General features: G+C 43.4%; 1 protein-coding gene across 1 annotated transcript; it reads left to right on the forward strand.

Annotated features, from left to right (window-relative positions):
* The first annotated feature begins 13207 nt into the window (after positions 1 to 13207).
* LOC117845974 (amine oxidase [copper-containing] gamma 2) lies at positions 13208 to 18031 on the forward strand. Its single transcript, XM_034727072.2, has 5 exons — positions 13208 to 14613; positions 15530 to 15643; positions 16857 to 17306; positions 17397 to 17494; positions 17621 to 18031. The coding sequence occupies exons 1-5, from the start codon at positions 13267 to 13269 to the stop codon at positions 17826 to 17828; spliced, it is 2217 nt and encodes a 738-aa protein (XP_034582963.1). The 5' UTR covers positions 13208 to 13266; the 3' UTR covers positions 17829 to 18031.
* Positions 18032 to 19295: the final 1264 nt, after the last annotated feature.

The following is a 19295-nucleotide window of genomic DNA, read 5'->3' on the forward strand; positions in this document are numbered from 1 at the left end:
ACCTTTTGTCCCGGTTGAAAGTTTAGTCCCGGTTGGAACCTCCAACCGGGACAAAAGGGTTCACCTTTTATCCCGGTTGGATACCGCCACCGACAGCCCTCCACTACCTGTTGCAACCGGGACTAAAGGGGGGGCCTTTAGTCCCGGTTGCAATTACCAACCGGGACTAACTCTCCCCTCCATTTTTGCCTACCGTGGCGCACCCCCTTTTATCCTGGGCCAACTTTAAACCGGGATAAAAGGGAGCGCATCGAAAGCCAATTCTCTACTAGTGCAAAGAAGCGGGAAGGGATTCTCCCAAAGAAGCCGCAAGCAGAACTATAGGTGGGACTTACGATCGTCTATATTTTGAGCTGCAGTAAGTGCACTTATTAATCAACCAACGACACTAAGAAACACTTAAGAAACAGAACAGATCCCATGCGTAAGATGAAGCAGAAGACTGGAGCCAAGTAAGGCGGCTGTTGATCCATCTTGGCAACAACGAACCATGTGAACACCGCTCCATAACTGAATCTCCATTATCTCCATCCTGGGAACCAAAAATTTTAAACCAAGCCTCCTCTATACTTGATGTCTGTGCATTCCCAGTTCCTCACATACCCAACTTCAACACGTTCGCGGCATACACAGATACTCGATAGAGAATCAATGGAAAAGGTGCAATGTTTTTACTTGGCATCAAATGAATTATTAATAAATCCGTAAGCATGATAGGCACCTACAAGTCAGCATTTACAGAAATGACATGACGCACAATCAAAACATAGGATTTGTTGCCTAGAAATACGAAGGAAAGGAAGAGCATTATGGAAGTAAACCGTTTTGTTCCTATGACATGATCCTTTGCATGATTAGGAATTAGTTCCTGAAAAATTATTTACAGGGTTGGCGTTTGCCATATTACTTGAAATAGAAGAAACAAAGTCACCCAAACCTGAATAGTCTTAAAGATCTAGTAGCAATATGATGGCACTGTGGCGTCGAAGTTAAGGCAGATGAATGTTGCTTAAAGATAAAAATTTCACCTTGTGCCATTTATGTCCACAGTTTATCAACGTTTTCTAATGGTTAAGGCTTGTTTGATCTTATTAATCAAGCATGCAGGAATTCACTATGAATTCTGTTTCTGTACAACTAGAATATATCTAGCTAGCAGCTGGAAGAAACGAAAGGAAATTAATTGGCATGACATTCGATCCAATGTGAGCAGGGTCTGAACACGTAAGTATCTGTTTCTTCAAGACTTGAGCCGAATGCAGAGGCTGCTGGAAAGCGTTACAGGACGCCCATTCCAGTTGCCTCCCAATCTCATTCCATGTACTTGTGTGATGCTTCATTGTTGATGAAAAGCAGCGAAATCTTGGGTCATCAGTATTTTATTTATTCTCCTTTAATTTCAGTTACCTATCTTATTACAAATACTTTCGCATGAAGGAAAACTTTGTAAATTACGTGTGAGATTAAACACTGAGGCGTCCATCAATTTATAAATGAAAACACTGAGGGAAAATGTTGTGGGTTGCAATAAGTTGGGTGTTTATGATGCAACACTATGAATAAAAACCACGTTATTAATGGTTTACCAACCAAACCCTAGTAACATGATCAACAGTGTAAGAAATATGTGCGAAAATTTTGGTGAGTACAAAAATATTCAGTAGGCTAAAATTCGCCAAACTATAACTGTAATCTCGAGGATCGCTTGATGTGACAAAGTGCATGATTTTGCTCATCAACCACTGAATAACTGCAAGATAAAGAAAACGCAATCTGTTTCCGTGACACAACCCTTGGATCGTTGTGAACTTTCTTTTTTGATGGAACTTAACCATCCACCTCATATACATTTGGAGTAGCTTGCACCATTATTTATCGTTTCTCTGTTCTAACAAATGCATCAACATCTTACTATTACTAATTGGAGATTCCTTTTGAAACCTCCAGGTGAAGCCACCTAGGATTCCTAGGTGGACACTCTATAAAAAGAGAGAAATCCTAGAAATTCTCACAAAAAAGCAAAACATTCGTATCGATTCAAATCATCATAATCTATTATGTTTTCTAAAAAATTACCCACCTATGCCATTATGAAAATAGTCTAAAGTAACCCCCTAAATCTATATATAAATTACCCACATGTGCCATTATATAAAATAAGCTAAAGTAACCCCCTAATCTTCATCAAAATTACCCACGTATGCCATTATAAATAATATTTAAAATAACCCCCTAATTTGCAACCGAATTACCCACCACTATTACTTGAAAACTTAAAGTAACATATTAAATTTGCATCTATATTACCCACACATGCTATTATTAAAAATAACATGATAACCCTACGTTTAAATCAAATAACCTTAATTAAAAATATATAACAATATATGATTCTAAATCGTCTATATGTTGCACTATTGGTATATGATATAATAATTAAGGTCTATACGCATGATGTGTGTCACCATTTATAAAGATATAGAGGAAGTGATGAGAATATAGATTTCTGTGTTAAAATTGTATCACAAACTTAGGGTTCATTAAACAAATCCAAGCGCATACCTGCGATGCAAAGTGAAAAGTTAAAGATTATAAATGCGGATGAAAATATTATAGAGTAATTACTAACTAAAATCTATCACAATTGGATGAAGATAATAAGTATATATCTATATAAGTATTGTGTTCGAATATTTAACAAACGAGAGGTAGCTTATGGTAATATTTTTTTAGCAATGTAGTCCTATTTTTTCCATTGCAGACTCTGCATTAGTTCCCATGAGACAAGCTAGAGAAAAGAAACAAATTCTCATAAAAATCAAAAACATCAAACACCAATCCTGTAAACTCTAATAATCATAGCTATTGATCTATTATATTTTCTAAAAAGTTACCCATCACTATCATCGTGAAAATATTCAAAAATGAGCTCTAAACCTATATCTAAATTACCAAGCTCAGCTATTATAAAAAATAATCTAAAGCAACCGCATAATCTTCATCCAATTTACTAATACATATTATTATAAAGCATAACTTAAAATGTCATTCTAAAATTTTATCTATATTACCCACGTATATTGTTATTAAAAATAACCTAAATTAAACATCTAAATCTTAATCTAATTATCTTCATGCGCATCATACAGAAATGTCAAAAAGTAAACTAATATATGATTCTAAATTACCTATTTATGTCATTGTTAATATAAAAATATTAAATTAAAGTATATACACATGATGAGTGTCACCATTTAGACCATTTATACATGTATGTGAGGAATCGATGAAAAATATTGATTTGTATGCTAAACATAATGTATGGCAGATTGGAGGTGCGATACAAAATGAAAAAAGTATGAATATAGATAAAAAAGTGCATAGAGTAATTATTAATTAAAAATCAATCACAACCGGATAAAAATAGGTTATATAGTATTATGTTGACGTATTGAAAAATAAGAGAGTAGTAGGTAATCAATTTTGATTATTAGCTAGGAGTTTAATTTCTAAATAATTTTCAAATACAATAGCTTCTAAAAACATTAGCCCGTGCGGGAGCACGGGTTGATGGACTAGTTTTATAAATGGTTTGGAGTAGTTCTTGCTAACACCAGAATGCCCTCTCAGTTTTATTTGTCAGCAAAATAGCGAAAAAGATGGACACAAATGTTGGAACACGTCCAACCTGTCAAGCTAGAGTGCACTAAATCGCACCTAAGAGATGTTAGAGTGAAGCTTTAATTTCTGCAAGATGACATTCACGCTACTGTTCGTTGCTCTCGGACCACTCCAGTCTACTGCCATTCTTCATTCCTAGGTTATTCACTCTATTTTGGTTCCTGGTGCCTACGATTCCAAGTAGAACTACGGGATCGTGATTCAATTGTTCAATGAAACGTTGGTAGTCTGTCTTCCAGAACGTGCGCCCATCTTCCCTTCCTCTCTGCAAGCAGGTAGTTGCTCTTGTGAGAGAAGAATCCCTATGTACCTTCTTCTATCAGTGACTCAGTGCAAATAAGACAGTGCTGTATTTATAGACTTTTTGCAGTTTCAAGTGATTCACCAGATGCCTTCGCCTCCTACTAAAAAGCTCAGAGGGCCAAAGAGTGCATGTGCGCTTTTTATTCGGTACTCTATTAAAGAGAGAAATACCACATATCACTTCCCCGAGCCTCATTTAATGCCCATTGGCTGAGTCTACGTATCCAATCTATCAGTCCCAGCCTGGTTACTTCAAACATAATGCAGTTTGTGACACATGCCCAAGCCCAAAGGTACTAATGGATGGTTGACGGACACTACTATGAAAAAAGGAAACAGGCTTAACTAGTCACCATGTATTCATAATTTCATATTTCTTCAACTAAACTGATGACAGGAGAAAAAGAAATGTGAAGAGCAAAGAAGAGTTGTACAGTTTTATGACTTCATGAGATGCAAACGTGGAATTGGTGATATTGAATTGCAACCAGCTAGTCCTTTGCAGTTTGATAATAGCGTCCAGGTAATTGGTTGAGTGAAAAGTCCACCAATAGTTAGAAGCTGCCCTCAGAAACTAATTGCTACTCGTTGAGTTTCAGAATGAGTGCAGCAGTGGGCTTTGCTCAATCTGTCAACCCCAAGTTGATCATGTTCGATCCTTATGCAGTTTGCGAAACTAAATCTGAGGGTATTAATGAATAATTTATCCGCTCCACTGTCCTTTAAGATGAATAGAGATGAACATGTCACCTTCAAATAATACTTTGTTGGCAAAAACTAAAGGTATATGCATTATTCACTATGGATTTGCAGTCTCAGCCCTGTTTGGAATCAATGAGTTTCAAAGAAAATTAGAGGCATTCTATCATTTATTTTATTTCGAATTAATGTGTTTGACAGATGTGCAACTACTTCTGACATTAGTTTCAATATATTAATCTCACGAAGGGATACACCTGGTGTGTGTGACAAGATAAAAAGGTCTTTGATACTAAAACTTTCCTCCTCTAAAGCGAACTAAGATTTAATCACTACCACATGGCGGGAAGTTCCTCACGGCCAAAAACCATTAGGAAAGGCCAAAAAATGTTAGGAAAGGCAAAAAACCGTCAGGGTGGTGGACCGTCAGGAGCGGCTAATCAGTAAAGGGTGTACCTTAGCATTATTTTCTTTTTAATTATAACCGGTTGTTTATCTCTTTGTTTTCTTTTTAATTATTTTATCTCTCCTAGGAAGTAATGGGTGTACCTTAGCATTGCCGTTAATCCTTCATTGATGACTTGCAGAGTGACAAACAGTTCAAGCATTTCAAAAATCTTGTGGGCTTTTGATGAAACTCTTGTTCAGAACAAAAAGCACGAAGTACACAAATTTTTTTCTCAAATTGGTATTGCTGCAACTGGTTGCGTGACAGTAAGTTTAAATTAGTATGTTCAGGCATGAATTACGCGAATAACAGATTGGAAAATATTCCCTCCGTCCCAAATTGCTATTCATTTTGACTTTTCTAGGTGTATAGGTTTTACTACGTATCTGGACATAATATATATTTAGGTGCATAGCAAAAGCAATGTATCTAGAAAAGCCAAAACGAATAGTAATTTGGGACGGAGGGAATAGAACCGGGATCAATTCCTGAATAATTGCCTGGCCACAGCCATTGATGAGCGAGGTATTTTCATGATTGTTAGTGATCGTGATATAATTCATCATCATCACCAGGGTATGGCAGAATGTAATGACAAATTTTTTTTGAACCCAAGAAACTTTATTAAGCTTAAGTAAGGTCATTACAAATAAGAGTATTAACAAACTCTGGAAAAGAAGAGAAGAAAACACGACTTTCACTAGACCTGACAGCTAAATGCGCCAGCTCGTGGGCGACTTTATTTTGCTCCCTGGTGATCTTGGAGAACTCTAGATGATGAAGGTGTTACATTCACGTAATGCCTCTCGGACCAGAGAACGGTCTTTGGTTTTTGATCGTAATTTCTCCATAATGGTACCCCAACACTTGAAGAGTTTCACTATATATATATATTCCTTATCTAGCGCAACGAAACTAGTCCGTTTGGAGCGCCCAGATCAACAGAGAAATACACAACCGAGAGGGAGCTAGTATGATTGGTAACCATACCCAATCAGCAGACAATAGGAGTGAAAGACATCTGGAAATAGCCTACGTCTATAAACTTGTTTTCCACAAGTTGGGCTATGGTTGGTCGATCCTACTCTGCGTCAGAACGGAGGCCAAACCACCTACATGTGACGGCAGGAATCGTTGCCCCAGCAGATTAAAACTGAAGAGCGGCTGTGGAATCAAGACATGCCGTTGGAAAATCAAGGCATGCATATCTGCACCAGCGACTCCTTCCAAGAACAGTCTGCTCCGTCAACTGGAACGTATGTTCAAGTTGTTTTGAGGAGACAGAAGGGTGTTACCCCTGCTGATTATATATTGGAAAATAAGAAATATTACAAAAGGAAGTCCGAAGAATTAAGAGACAAAGAAGGAAAGGAAGAAAATCATAAAAATTGCAAAGTCTGGTACAGCCATTCAGACATAGGTTGGTGCCACGCTTCCTTTACTCTGTGCTTAACCAGAGTAAAGATCTCAGTAAAGCGGCTTAGAGCCCCTTGAATATGTGGTTGTACGCCTTTGAAAATGAAGTCGTTTCGAGTCATCCATATGCACCAACACATAATAATGATGATTTCCATAAAGAACGGCACTTGCAGTTGAGTTTTGAAGCTGGCCATATATAATGGAGAAGGGGTCTTGCTGAAGATCTAGGAATAGACCTAGTTTAATCCAGCATTCTTGTGCAAAAGGGCATTGCAGCAAAGGTGAAAGAGAGTTTCATCTGATCCATGAGGGCATAACACACAAGCATAGGATGGTAGGGCCATATGTCATCTCATCAGGAGATCCCTTGTGCTAAGCCTGTCTTTTAGGATCAACCAGAAGAAGACTCTATGTTTATTTTGACATCTTGAGGCCCATAACCATTCATAGACAGGATGCACCTGTATGTGTCCTGTTAAGAATTTGTAAGCTTGTCTTGAAGAATAGAAAGGATTACCCCAGATATAAGTCCAGACATCAGTATCATTAGAGAAGTGCACATGATCGAGGTCCGAAGCCAACTGAAGCAGTTGCATGTATGGCTGAGTGGGCAGTGGCAAATGGAATAGACGCTGGAGATCTGTGACCTCAAAAGTCCTTTGAAGAGATATATCTTGTGACTTAGTAAACGAGTAAAGGTGTGGGTAGGCTTGTGCTGGAACCTGATTACTCCACATGTCATGCCAAAGGTAGCAAGTACTACCATCTTGAACTGAGACTGTAGCTATCCCTTTGAACTTGTCTAATAACTTGACAATGTCCCTCCACCAAAAGGATCCTTTTTTACTCGTCCTAGCAATTTACCATTTGCGTAATACTTCTCCCATAATAACTGCACCCAAGGGATATCTAGTTTATTGAAGAACTTGTGTAGGTACTTAAGCAGCAGACCTCATTCTGGATCTGCAAGTTTAGGACACCAAGATCACCCTCCTTTTTTGGTAGGATAACCATTTTCCAAGCTGCCTTTGGAGGCCTTTTATTGTTAATGTCCGAACCTCGCCAGAAGTAATGTTTTCTGTACTTGTCCACTTATTTGTATACAGTTTTGGGCAGAAAAAGGTACACATATGAAACATAGGGTGGGAGGTGAAGATGGAATTTACCAGTTGCAGTCTACCAGCCTCAGAAAGAAAAATGGAGGTGGATAGCAGTCTCCTTCAAGTTGGCCCGAGCTTCAACTTCCTCTCGATCTTGGTAATAATTAAATACTACAAGTTTTAGCTTCAACTGTTGAGCGAGATCTTACTTTGATGAGCAATTCTTTGCAATCAGCCACCAAAGTGTATGCCTCAAATTCATGGTGGTTAACGGCACTCAGCAAGATTTATGTACGGTCCATTGCTATGTGAATCATCTCTAGAGAGCGCAATATATGATACACCATTGCCTTATCTCTGTACGCGTCCATTTCTTTATCATATACTAGAGTTGTGCAAATGGTGACTTGTAATGCAGAGGGCTGGCGGAAACAACTCCTATCATATCTCTACTCCTAAAAAAAGTAAAAGGAAGATTTTTTTTTCGTACGTCGGGTCCTCCGCTCGGTTTCGTCCCGCGGTAAATTGGATTACCACCGTCCGATCTCCTTCCGAAGCCCCGCACCCTCTCCCTCCGTCCATTCTTCAGCCCCGCCCCCAATCCCACCCGATGCCCGCTGTCTCCACCGCCTCGCCACCCCATCTTCCCCCTTCCCCCCGCGCCTGCCGCTCTCCCCTGCGACAAGCCCACCACCGCCGCCCCTCTTTCCTCCCCTGCGCCAAGCCTGCCGCCGCTGCCCCAGATCTGGCCACGGAGGCAGAGGAGGACCACGGCCGCGTCCCCCTCCCAGGTACGGAAGCCGTCGTCGTCCCACCACACCCCCGGCCGCGCCTCGCCTCCTCCCTCCCCTGGCCGCGCCTCCTACGTCCACCTGTGCCTCCCTGCCCTGTGAGTGGACAAGGACTCTAGGAGTCCAGCTGCGATCCCGTTTTTCACTCTCCCCTTCTTCCCCAGATACAGAGTAGTGACGATCGATGGAGAGATTTGGGGATTTGGGGAGGCGGCACATTGGAGGGCTGATCCAGACTTGGCTCGGAGGAGGAGATGTGGTGGCAGTCACGGTGGAGGGCTTCACGCAGGCGTGATGCGGGGGAGTCAAGGGGCCGCGGCGTCTTCTTGCCGCTGCCTTCTAATGTCGTGTTGTCGAGCTGCAGCACCTTGTCCCGTACAGGTTCTTTTCTTAGTTGACATCAGGAAAAATTGGATTCTAATTAGAAGCAATTTTTGTGCTTCGAGAACATTTTGGAGGAAATTGATCCTGGTAAGCAGGAATTTAGCACAGCTATTTGTGTTCTTGTGCGCAAACCAATTAACTAGGTTTTTCTTCTCCTTTTTTTTTTTGAAAATACCACAACATGTTGTTAGGCCTGACTACCATGGATGCTCTTGTTTGTTCAAATGCCCTTCCCCAGTTACGTTTGCCAAGAAAAATGGCTTGCGGAGGGGAGGGTCACAGGTGAACGAGTTCACCAATTCTATTAATTGTTTTAATTACAGTTATTTGTGTCTATGATCTGTTTTCCTTTTTTCAAATGTTAATAATGTGACCGTCAAATGCCTGTTTCAGTCTTCGTACATTTGAGTAGCTAACATTGTATTTCTTTGAGTTTGCTAATTCATTCGATTCTGCAGTTGAAATATATGGGCATTGAGTTGGACCTTGGTGACGAGATTCTGGAGCTTATTAGTCCAAACTAGACAATGAAATATATGGAGCTTGTTCAATGGATGGACCCAAATTTTCAATTAAAGCTCCAAAAAATGGCATAATATCTCTATATGTAAGTTGACAATAGATATATGTTAGCTTCAGTTGCTTATTGGCTTATGACCCTAACTATGTCCAATCTTCAGGTCAGTATTAGGCAACACTCTGGACAAGTTTGGGTCTGGTCGTAAAGGTGGAGGTGTACAAACGATTGCAAATACATCCTGAGTATATTTACCTCACTTGAGGTGCTACTTTTGTGGTAATCATTAATATCTTGTTGTCTCCTAAAAATTTATGCCAGCTATATATACACCCCTGCTAGCAGCCTAGCATACTGTTGCTAGATCATTATCATTTTAGTTATACTTTTGTGGAGAGAATTATGGGTCCTGAGTTTTATCTTCCTCAGCTTTCCATTAAAGGTGGCCCAAAAACTGGAGTTTACATTGAGTACTTAAACCTGAACATGAAAATTGTAAAAGTTCAAAATGCTACTTAGAAGCGGTCTGCAAAGGCTGTGGGGAACTCTGTAAGTCAACCTGAGATCATTTACTCCTAATTCTTGGATCTTGATAAGTTATACAATATGCATTCAATGTACTGAGCTATTGCACTATGTAGACTGTACGTGCTGCTATTTTGGCAAATGGAGGTACCTTAGTCTGTCAAGCTTTTGGAAGAGTCGAAGTGGATATCCCAGTGGCTATGATACTGAATACTCAAAATGATCATCTTTGCTTTGGTTGTAGCATACTTAAAATGATCATCTTTGCTTTGGTTGTAGCATGCCAATCGATCCTTCTCTGCCTAAGGTGTACTTGATCCCTGTTTGCTATATGCTTATCTGCACATGTTTGCCATTTTTTTTAACTTGACAATGCTTTGGGGATATCTATTTTCCTTCTATGAAACTTGCCAAAGTAACAGTTGGATGATAGCAGATGAGAAGGTCAGCATTCATAATACTCCACTACTTTACTTACATATAAAGTTAATATGTACTAAAAAGGTTAGGTTGTGATATTCCAAACAGCTAGATATTGGTAGTACAGATTACAGACTTGGCCAAGGGCTATATTTAGAAGGAAAAAAAATATCTGTGGTTTTCCAATGGCAGTAGCAATTCTTTTATCAATAACATGATTGGAAGGTATGGCATGGAGCACAAATATTGAATTTCCAGTGAATTGCTTTTGTGTAGAGCACAATTGACTCTTGACTGCCCTTACTTTTTACTGAAGTAGCGCTTTTAGCTGGTGCCCTATCTTTAGTTTAGTTCAGGTGTGCTCTCATAGACTTTAGCTAGAGATCATTGAAGAAGCTTCCCTACCTCCATCACTTCCTCTTTGTTCAAACACATAATGAAATGTCATTTAGTAAACCTGATAGTAATAAGTGCCTCCTAATATGTTATTTCATTCTTGTGACAGGTCTGCTGGGAAAACAAAAGTTTCGATTCAGTTACTTGTGGCTTCTTGCTACCTAGCACAACTTATAACTTTATTAGGAAGTATTGATGTTGTGAAATAGTAAGTAAATTATTCTCCTTCCTTGTAATTTTAGCTTTGTCAAATTGGTTGAGTTATTATCGTAATGATCTAAACCATATGCTTTCTTTGTCAAGGTAATCCTCTGGTTTCTGCTGGTGGTGGCACTGGCTCCATGATAAGGTAGATGAAACTATGCATTACTAAATTGGTATCAGAATTCTGAACTACACCACCAGGTCCTCATACTGACTGTTTATGTGAACAAACTGTCCAAGACCTTGGAGTGAGTTGATGATTACACCACATTGATCATGGAGGGACTTGATCTTAACAACATTTAATGCATTGAGGTTCATGGAAACAATTTTGGTCTGTGGAATGGGATGCATCGTGAGGTATGGCTACTAAAATTGTTTTGCTTTGTCAGTCCATTTTTTTGCTTGGTAGCTCTTCATTGTAGCAGAATATGATTTTGTTTCTTCACAAACTTTACAATCTATCTCATTGTTTCATATATGCTTTTCTTGCTTGAATTTATATCTGAGTTCAGTCGCTCACTTTTCCCATATAGTTAGCCACAATTGAAGTGAACTAGAAATATAATTTAGTCAGTGATGGTCTTGCTTCTAGGACAGAGGTAGATGGCACTGGGTTAACCAAAAGCCATTAGCTCACAGTTGCTTACTATACAGAGTTCAGGGTAAGGTGCCTTTCTGAGTAAAGTGCTTCTATATCCAGGGTTTAGGCTCCGGTACAAGCAGAAACTTGAAGAGGTAATATCTGAAGATCAAGAGAACATGTTACAGGACAGCATAGTTATCTAGCTTCTATGTTTGAAAATGCTTCTTCATTATTCTTAATTACTGGTGGCAGGATAATAAGCGATACACATCAGATTTAGTGGGGTTTGTTCTAAAATCATTTCTGGACAACAGCTTTTCTCCTATCCATCAACTGACTGATCACACTGCCCAGCAAGGATAGAGTTAAGTAGTTAGCATTAAAAATTGTAAGTCCTTTCTTTACATGATGCCAAATTAACGTCCTGGGCTGTCCCAGAAAACAATAAGGGAGCCAGAACCTGTTGGTACTTATATAAATATTTTGTCATCCGTAACTTCATGTATTGCAATATAAATATTTGGTTGCACTATAGTTTTTAATATTCGTATTTGTTTTCACATTACTATTGTTTTGTTGAATGCTTCATGTCTTTGGACTACGAGGCATTGTAAAATATTTTCTTTGGCACATCACCGGCAAAGAAATAGGATAGATGGAGGTGGTATTTGGATGACCTGTATTCGTATTTGTTTCACATGATTATTGTCTTGCTGAATCCAATCTTGGATGATATAGTTATTTCATATTTATGCATGTTTCATATTTTTATTACCCCGTTGAATCCAATATCTTGCAATATAAAAATTTTGTTGCCCGTAGCAACGCACGGGCACGATCCTAGTTAATTAAGACAAAAGAACTGATGACGGGCTGCTTGTCGTCCATGCGTGGACGAATTTGCTGGGCAGCTCTTCCTCTCTGCCCAAACATTTATATATGTTCAATGTTCTTTGTTTCATGTGAACATTTGTCAGATGTCGAGGATTGTAAACAAACTTTCAGCTCCAAATCCAAGGCAAGATTCTCGTTCTGTTTATGTTGTTCTTTGTCTGTTGCCGTCATGGTATGCAACCACTCCTATCAGAAAAGGTATGATGGGAAACTAGATGCAACTTGCTATTGTTTTGCAAGAACGAGGCTAATCGAACCGTGCCAACCAAAAATAAAAGGACTGATTATCGAAAACGCAGAAGAACTGCCGCTTCATTGCATCAAGAGGAAGAAATAGCGTTTACAACAGCTTTTACAACGCCAAGCGTCCAGCCCTGATGCTAAGAATTAGTTGGGTCCTATTACACAGTAAAATAAAAGGACTGATATAACTCTCAAATAAAAGAACTAGTGTCTTGGGTCAGTGGTAAAGGTGGAAACATGTGAAGTTGAGGTAGATATATACACGATAAATTGGAACGGCGCGACTTAGAAAAAACATCCTTGATCTTTCATGCTTGTTCGCGCCGGAATAGGAGAAGAGCGAGACCTCTTCCTTGGTTTTCCTGTGCACCAATCTGGCAAAGATCAATGAATCAGGGCTCATCAAGTGATGGTGTCGGTTGTCAAGATTAGCATCGACAATGCATCACTCATGAAGACAATCCGGTGTTCCAAATATTGTGTGCTTGCTCCAACATCCACGTTGCCCCGATCCTTGGCTCGGTGGACACTGACATCACGCATGGCCACATCCCCCAACCAGTGTGTCACGAAGCAGTCACCATATATACACCGCTCCTCACTGAGCTCAGCGCCGTGCACACACCGAGGCAAGAGGACACAACACCACCGCTCCAATGGATCACTCCACCTCCCTTCTCCGGTTCATCTTCCTCTCCCTCGGCGCCGCCCTCATCCTCCTCGTGGTCCGCTCCGCCTTCCGCCTGCCACGCGGCATCGACACGTCGACAGCCTCTCTCTTGGACGCCGCCGCCGCCGCGGGCAGCGGCTGCACCCGGTTCGCGCCGTGGGGGTGCCGCCAGGCCAACCGGATGACGAAGCCGAAGCCGCCGTCGCACGAGGACGACGTGCCGCGGCACCCGCTGGACCCGCTGACGATCGGTGAGATCAACCGCGCGCGCGAGCTCCTCCGCGCGCACCCGCCTTTCGCGTCGTCGCCGTCATCCCTGTTCGTGCACTCGCTGGCGCTTGACGAGCCGGAGAAGGCCGTCGTCCTGGGCTGGCGGAAGGGCGACCCGCTGCCTCCCCGCCACGCCGTGGCGGTCGTCCGGTTCCGCGGCGAGGCCTCCGTGCTCGCCGTTGACCTCGCCGGCAGCGCCGTGACCCCTCTCCCCGTCCCCGCCTCCGGGTACCCGACCATGACCATGGACGAGCAGGTGTCACTCTGCTTCGCGCCGTTCGCTGACCCCAAGTTCAACGCCACCATCCGGCGGCGCGGCGTCCGGATGTCCGACGTCGCGTGCCTGCCCATCTCCCTCGGGTGGTACGGCCCCACCGAGGAGAACCGCCGGCTGATCAAGGTTCAGTGCTTCTCCGCCGAGGGCACGGCCAACTTCTACATGCGCCCCATCGAGGGCCTCACCGTGCTGGTCGACATGGACACGAGTGAGGTCGTCCACATCTCCGACCGCGGCGCCGGCATCCCGATCCCGGACGCCGCCAACACCGACTACCGCCTCGCACGCCACATGCAGGAACGACAAGATGCTGGCCTCGGGTACCAGAAGGTGCGCGCGCCGTCGATGGAGCCGGCGCCGTCGGGCCCAGGCGTCGAGCTGGTGGACGGGCACACGGTGCGGTGGGGCGGGTGGGAGCTCCACCTGAAGGCGGATGCGCGCGCCGGCATGGTGGTGTCGCGCGCGCGGGTGCAGGACCCGGGCACGGGCGCGCACCGGGAGGTGATGTACAAGGGCATGGCGTCGGAGCTGTTCGTGCCGTACATGGACCCCTCCGAGGCGTGGTACTTCAAGACGTACATGGACGCCGGCGAGTACGGCTTCGGGCTGCAGGCCATGCCGCTGGTGCCGCTCAACGACTGCCCGCGCCACGCGCAGTACGTCGACGGCGTCTTCGTGGCCGCCGACGGCCGGCCCTACGTGCGCGGGAACATGATCTGCGTCTTCGAGCGGTACGCCGGCGACGTCGCGTGGCGACACTCAGAGAGCCCCATCACCGGCATGGACGTAAGTGCGCCGCTTACATAGTTACACTCCATCATCGATCTTGTCCTTAATTTGTTGTGTTGTGTCTGTGTCGCCAAGCCTTCGAGTCATACGCTAGATAGCTGCGTGCACGTAGCTGTTACTTCTCTCGTTTTTTTGGCAAAACTTGCCTCTCAAATATAAAAAAGCTTTTTGGCTACTTGCACAAGGTGACAGAGAGTGGCTTAGGATATTTCGGACGCTGTGCGACTAGGAGTGTAAGGACCAAGAGAGAGAATCTTGAACTGCAGATGCGATCAACAACAACTTGACAGCGTCCGCAGTCGTCCTATTCAATCTTTCCTACAATACAAAATGAAACTGTTTGAAATTCAAGGACTTGTGACAAAATAAAATAAAATAAATGTTTATATAAAATGTTCTCACTCTAAAAAAGATAAAATCTATATATGCCGCTATTAAATCTGAATGGAGTCTTTACCTTGAATAAATGGTTATGGTAGAATTTTTTTTGAGAAAAAAATTGGTGCCTTAATTAAACTAGCTGTTGTCTGAATTATTGCAACGGAGCCAGCGCCATACGTCAGGCTCTAGGCGTGCCGTGACAAATGTAGCCGCTGGTCATCTTTTCCGGCCATTAGCAAGTGTATATGAGACAAAAGACTGGTGATAGTGAAATCCTGACGCTTTTTCTCGAGAAGAACCTTCAGCACTATCCTTGAATGGGGAAGAATCTCACTTCCAAGGATTTTTTTTTCTTTCTATCTGAAAACTTGAAACGTTATTTTTCTTAGGTCCGTTCTAAATTAAATATATGATGCAACGTGCCTAAGCTACAACGGGGGTGCAGTGCTGTGCTGTGCTGTCGTATTTGCTGGTCTTTTGATTTTGCTTTCCTTCTGAAATTAAAGACTGAAATAATGATGCACTGCTGCAGATAAGGGAGTCGCGGCCGAAGGTGACGCTGGTGGCGCGGATGGTAGCGTCCGTCGCCAACTACGACTACATCATGGACTGGGAGTTCCAGATGGACGGCCTCGTCCGCATCAAGGTATGCACGGTCCCTTTCCCCCTCTGGCTGCCTCGTCCTTTTTTCAACAAACGATCTGTGTGTCCTTCTTTCATGCTAATTAATAAAGTTCTTATTACTATAGTCTAAAATGTTACAAGGGGGCAGGGGCCATAAGGCCATATAATATATCTATAAATCTTAACATAAGATATGTATATGTATATGTGTGTGTGTATATATATTATGTGGGTACTACCTTCAGTGATTCAGAAATTATTAAAGATCAGAGTTTCTTGATTTTTTTAAGAAAGGAATAGTTACTAACCTAACCTCTACAAGAAATATCCGGCCATTATTACAAGAAAGAACTCTTTGTTTTACGTGAAACCAAATAGGGTGAATCGGATAAAAGCAAAATCTACTACTAAAGCACCACCTGTTCTTTACAAAAATCTTCATAGTTGTAGAGTAGTCTAAAACTTGATAAGCCCTTGAAAGAGTGTTGCAGTCCTCCTTCTGAAGTAGAGCCAATATTTTTTATCCACACGCTTCTGCAAGTGCACGTCATCATCCATCAATCGGTGGCGGTTGGAGCTGGCAGATCAGCAAGGAATGGCCGATTGATCTAAATTCTGAACAGAAGATTTGTTTGTCCTTTCTAGTACAGTTCTTGCTATCCGTACATAGTAAAAGTACAGCATGATGACCCTATTAAAAAAAGAAAAGGTACAACATGGGGCCAGAATATATTTCAAAAATTTGGCGGCTGTCTATGCTATATCTCAGTTCTTAGATATCTGTACCGAGCAATATATATTAATATATATTATGTGTTGAGTAAGTATCAGTCAGATTCTCCTGGGTCGTCCGGCGACTTGGTCCCTATAACAAGAATTAAAAATCCGGAGTTCGTGCTACTTAGTGGAGCTTCACATCAGGGATAGTCAGCTTCCAACAATCCACCACACAATTCGTCAAAAGAAAATGTCGTCATTTCGTTCCATCCATTTCATTGAAAAGGAGATCGTCCAGTGGCAGTGGGCGATAGATTGTCTTTATGAGGATAAGCATATATGGGAGCACGCAAGTGCCAACTTCCCTACACACAGTGAATTTCGCCGCAAACTCATCCACAGATTAGCATACCTAATAATGATTACGACCGTTAATCACATGTATGTATGGATTATCACAGCGACCTTGGATTTATAGCTGATGAGCTTACCATCATCGTGTATGCATTATTTCAAAGGTTGGGCTCAGCGGCATCCTCATGGTGAAGGGCACGGCCTACTCGCACCTGAGCGAGGCCAGCGAGAACGAGGACATGCACGGCACGCTCCTCTCCGAGAACGTCATCGGCGTCATCCACGATCACTACGTCACCTTCCGCCTCGACATGGACGTCGACGGCACCGACAACTCCTTCGTGCGCGTCGAGATGGCGCGCCAGGAGACCGGCCCCGGCGAGTCCCCCCGGAGGAGCTACCTCAAGGCCACCCGCCACGTCGCGCAGACCGAGAAGGATGCCCAGGTGCGCCTCAAGCTCTACCAGCCGGAGGAGTTCCACGTCATCAACCCGACCAAGAAGACGCGCGTCGGCAACCCCGTCGGTTACAAGGTCGTCCCCGCCGGCACCGCCGCCAGCTTGCTCGACCCCGAGGATCCGCCGCAGAAGAGAGGCGCCTTCACAAACAATCAGGTCAGATTTTATATGATTGAGATTTAGAATGTTATTATATAGAAATGCATGGGTTGACATTATTTGATTTAATTACATTTGTGACACTAGATATGGGTGACACCCTACAACAAGAGCGAGGAATGGGCAGGTGGTCTGTTCGTGTACCAGAGCAAAGGGGAGGACACGCTGGCCACTTGGTCCGAGAGGTGTGTGCGTGCACACGTTGCATCGTAGCTACACTTAAGTTCGATCGTTGATCCATCCAATTCATGGAATTGTGGTCTCATTTATTGATCTAATCTAACATTGTGATGATGTGGACCAATTAACAGGGACCGTCCGATCGAGAACAGGGATCTGGTGCTGTGGTACACTCTGGGATTCCACCACATCCCCTGCCAGGAGGACTTCCCCATCATGCCCACCGTGTCCTCCAGCTTCGACCTCAAGCCCGTCAACTTCTTCGAGAGCAACCCCATCCTCAAGCAGCGGCCGACCGAGGACGACGACCTGCCGGTCTGTGCCGCCGCCGCTAGATGAGTGCGCGCTGTCGCGACACCGTCCATCAGCGGCCGTGGACGCGTGTTCCCCTGTGCCTGTTATGTACCGTTGGGCATGTAGCCATGTCCCTGTGCTCGTGCTAGTAGCTATAGTATGTGATGCAGCTGCGTCATCTCCTCTGCCATGTATGACCAAACTAAATGAGGACTTTGAGTCAATGCATTGCATATCAGTTGCGACGACGTCTATCTCCAGGAGCCATGCAGATTTATACTCCCTCCGTTCTCACATGCAATTAGTTTATTTTAAGCTAGATAGCTTGTCCTAAACATCATATATTTACAGAGATAGTACACATTAGCAAACTAAAGTGCTTGCAGTGTTTATCCTTGTGTTTGTTGGATATGATCCAAATTATAATATGAGTAGTGGGGACACCTGGACTGCCCACGGTTTGGATCGTGTGATTAAAGGATTTGTTTCCGTATTAGGCCAGAATCAATTTAGTCCACCATATATATATATATATATATATATATATATATAGGATTATACTATACAATACCCTGGGTACGAAATAATCTATTCCGTACCCGAGCCTATCGGTGCGCTCACGCGCGGCCGGTTCACGAACTGGTGTTTTCCGATTTTTATACCAGCTCATCTGTCATTATCATCCCGTTCCCGTTCCGAACCGCTCTCCATCCCCCGCCGCGCGCCGTCCCTCTCCATCCCCCGCCCCCGCCGCTCGCCACCCCTCCCCGCCGCCGCTCGCCACCCCTCCCGGCCGCCGCTCGCCATCCCCCGCCGCCGCTCGCCACCCCTCCCCGCCGCCGCCGCTCGCCACCCCTCCCCGCCGCCGCTCGCCATCCCCTCCCTGCCGCCGCCGCTCGCCACCCCTCCCCGCCGCCGCTCGCCATCCCCCGCCGCCGCCGCTCGCCACCCCTCCCCGCCGCCGCTCGCCATCCCCCGCCGCCGCTCGCCACCCCTTCACCAGGGTATTCTTCGGATCTGATTTTGTAACTGTTACAAGATCAGAAGAAACTTCTTGGGATTACCTTAAACCTGAGGTTTTTGCTGCGATAATGGATTTTACTCATCTGGGCAACCAATTTTTCTGGACTCAAATGTTGCAGCTTCTATGGACACAGCAATTCATGAGGTATCTCAATTAGCTTCTGTATACATTCTGTCTTGCAATATTTCTTGTCTTGTTTTTCTGAATTTCCCAGACTGCTCCGACATTTATTGTTAGAAGACCCTGCAAACCATGTGATTATCTAGGTTTCGGTGAAACATGAAAATTATCTAGGTTTAACTTTGTAAGATGTATTGTTGTGAACCCACAAATTATAACTAGATGACAGTGGATGCCTAGATATTCAGCTTTTATCATGTTCTTGGTTTCGGATGCTAAGGAGAACACAAATTACTTTTGGAGCATTGTTATTCATTAATGTTTGTCACCTATATTAAAATAGGGATTAATGTTTACTTTTCTGTTTT

Source organism: Setaria viridis, chromosome 1, assembly GCF_005286985.2.
Source record: "Setaria viridis chromosome 1, Setaria_viridis_v4.0, whole genome shotgun sequence".
In the NCBI taxonomy this organism is placed as follows: domain Eukaryota; kingdom Viridiplantae; phylum Streptophyta; class Magnoliopsida; order Poales; family Poaceae; genus Setaria; species Setaria viridis.

Bases quoted from the DNA above. Each gene is read 5' to 3' on its own strand.
- LOC117845974 (XM_034727072.2), top strand. From the start codon at position 13,267: ATGGATCACTCCACCTCCCTTCTCCGGTTCATCTTCCTCTCCCTCGGC. The intron at 14,614-15,529 runs GTAAGTGCGCCG...GCACTGCTGCAG, and splicing joins GCCCCATCACCGGCATGGAC to ATAAGGGAGTCGCGGCCGAA. The intron at 17,495-17,620 runs GTGTGTGCGTGC...ACCAATTAACAG, and splicing joins CTGGCCACTTGGTCCGAGAG to GGACCGTCCGATCGAGAACA.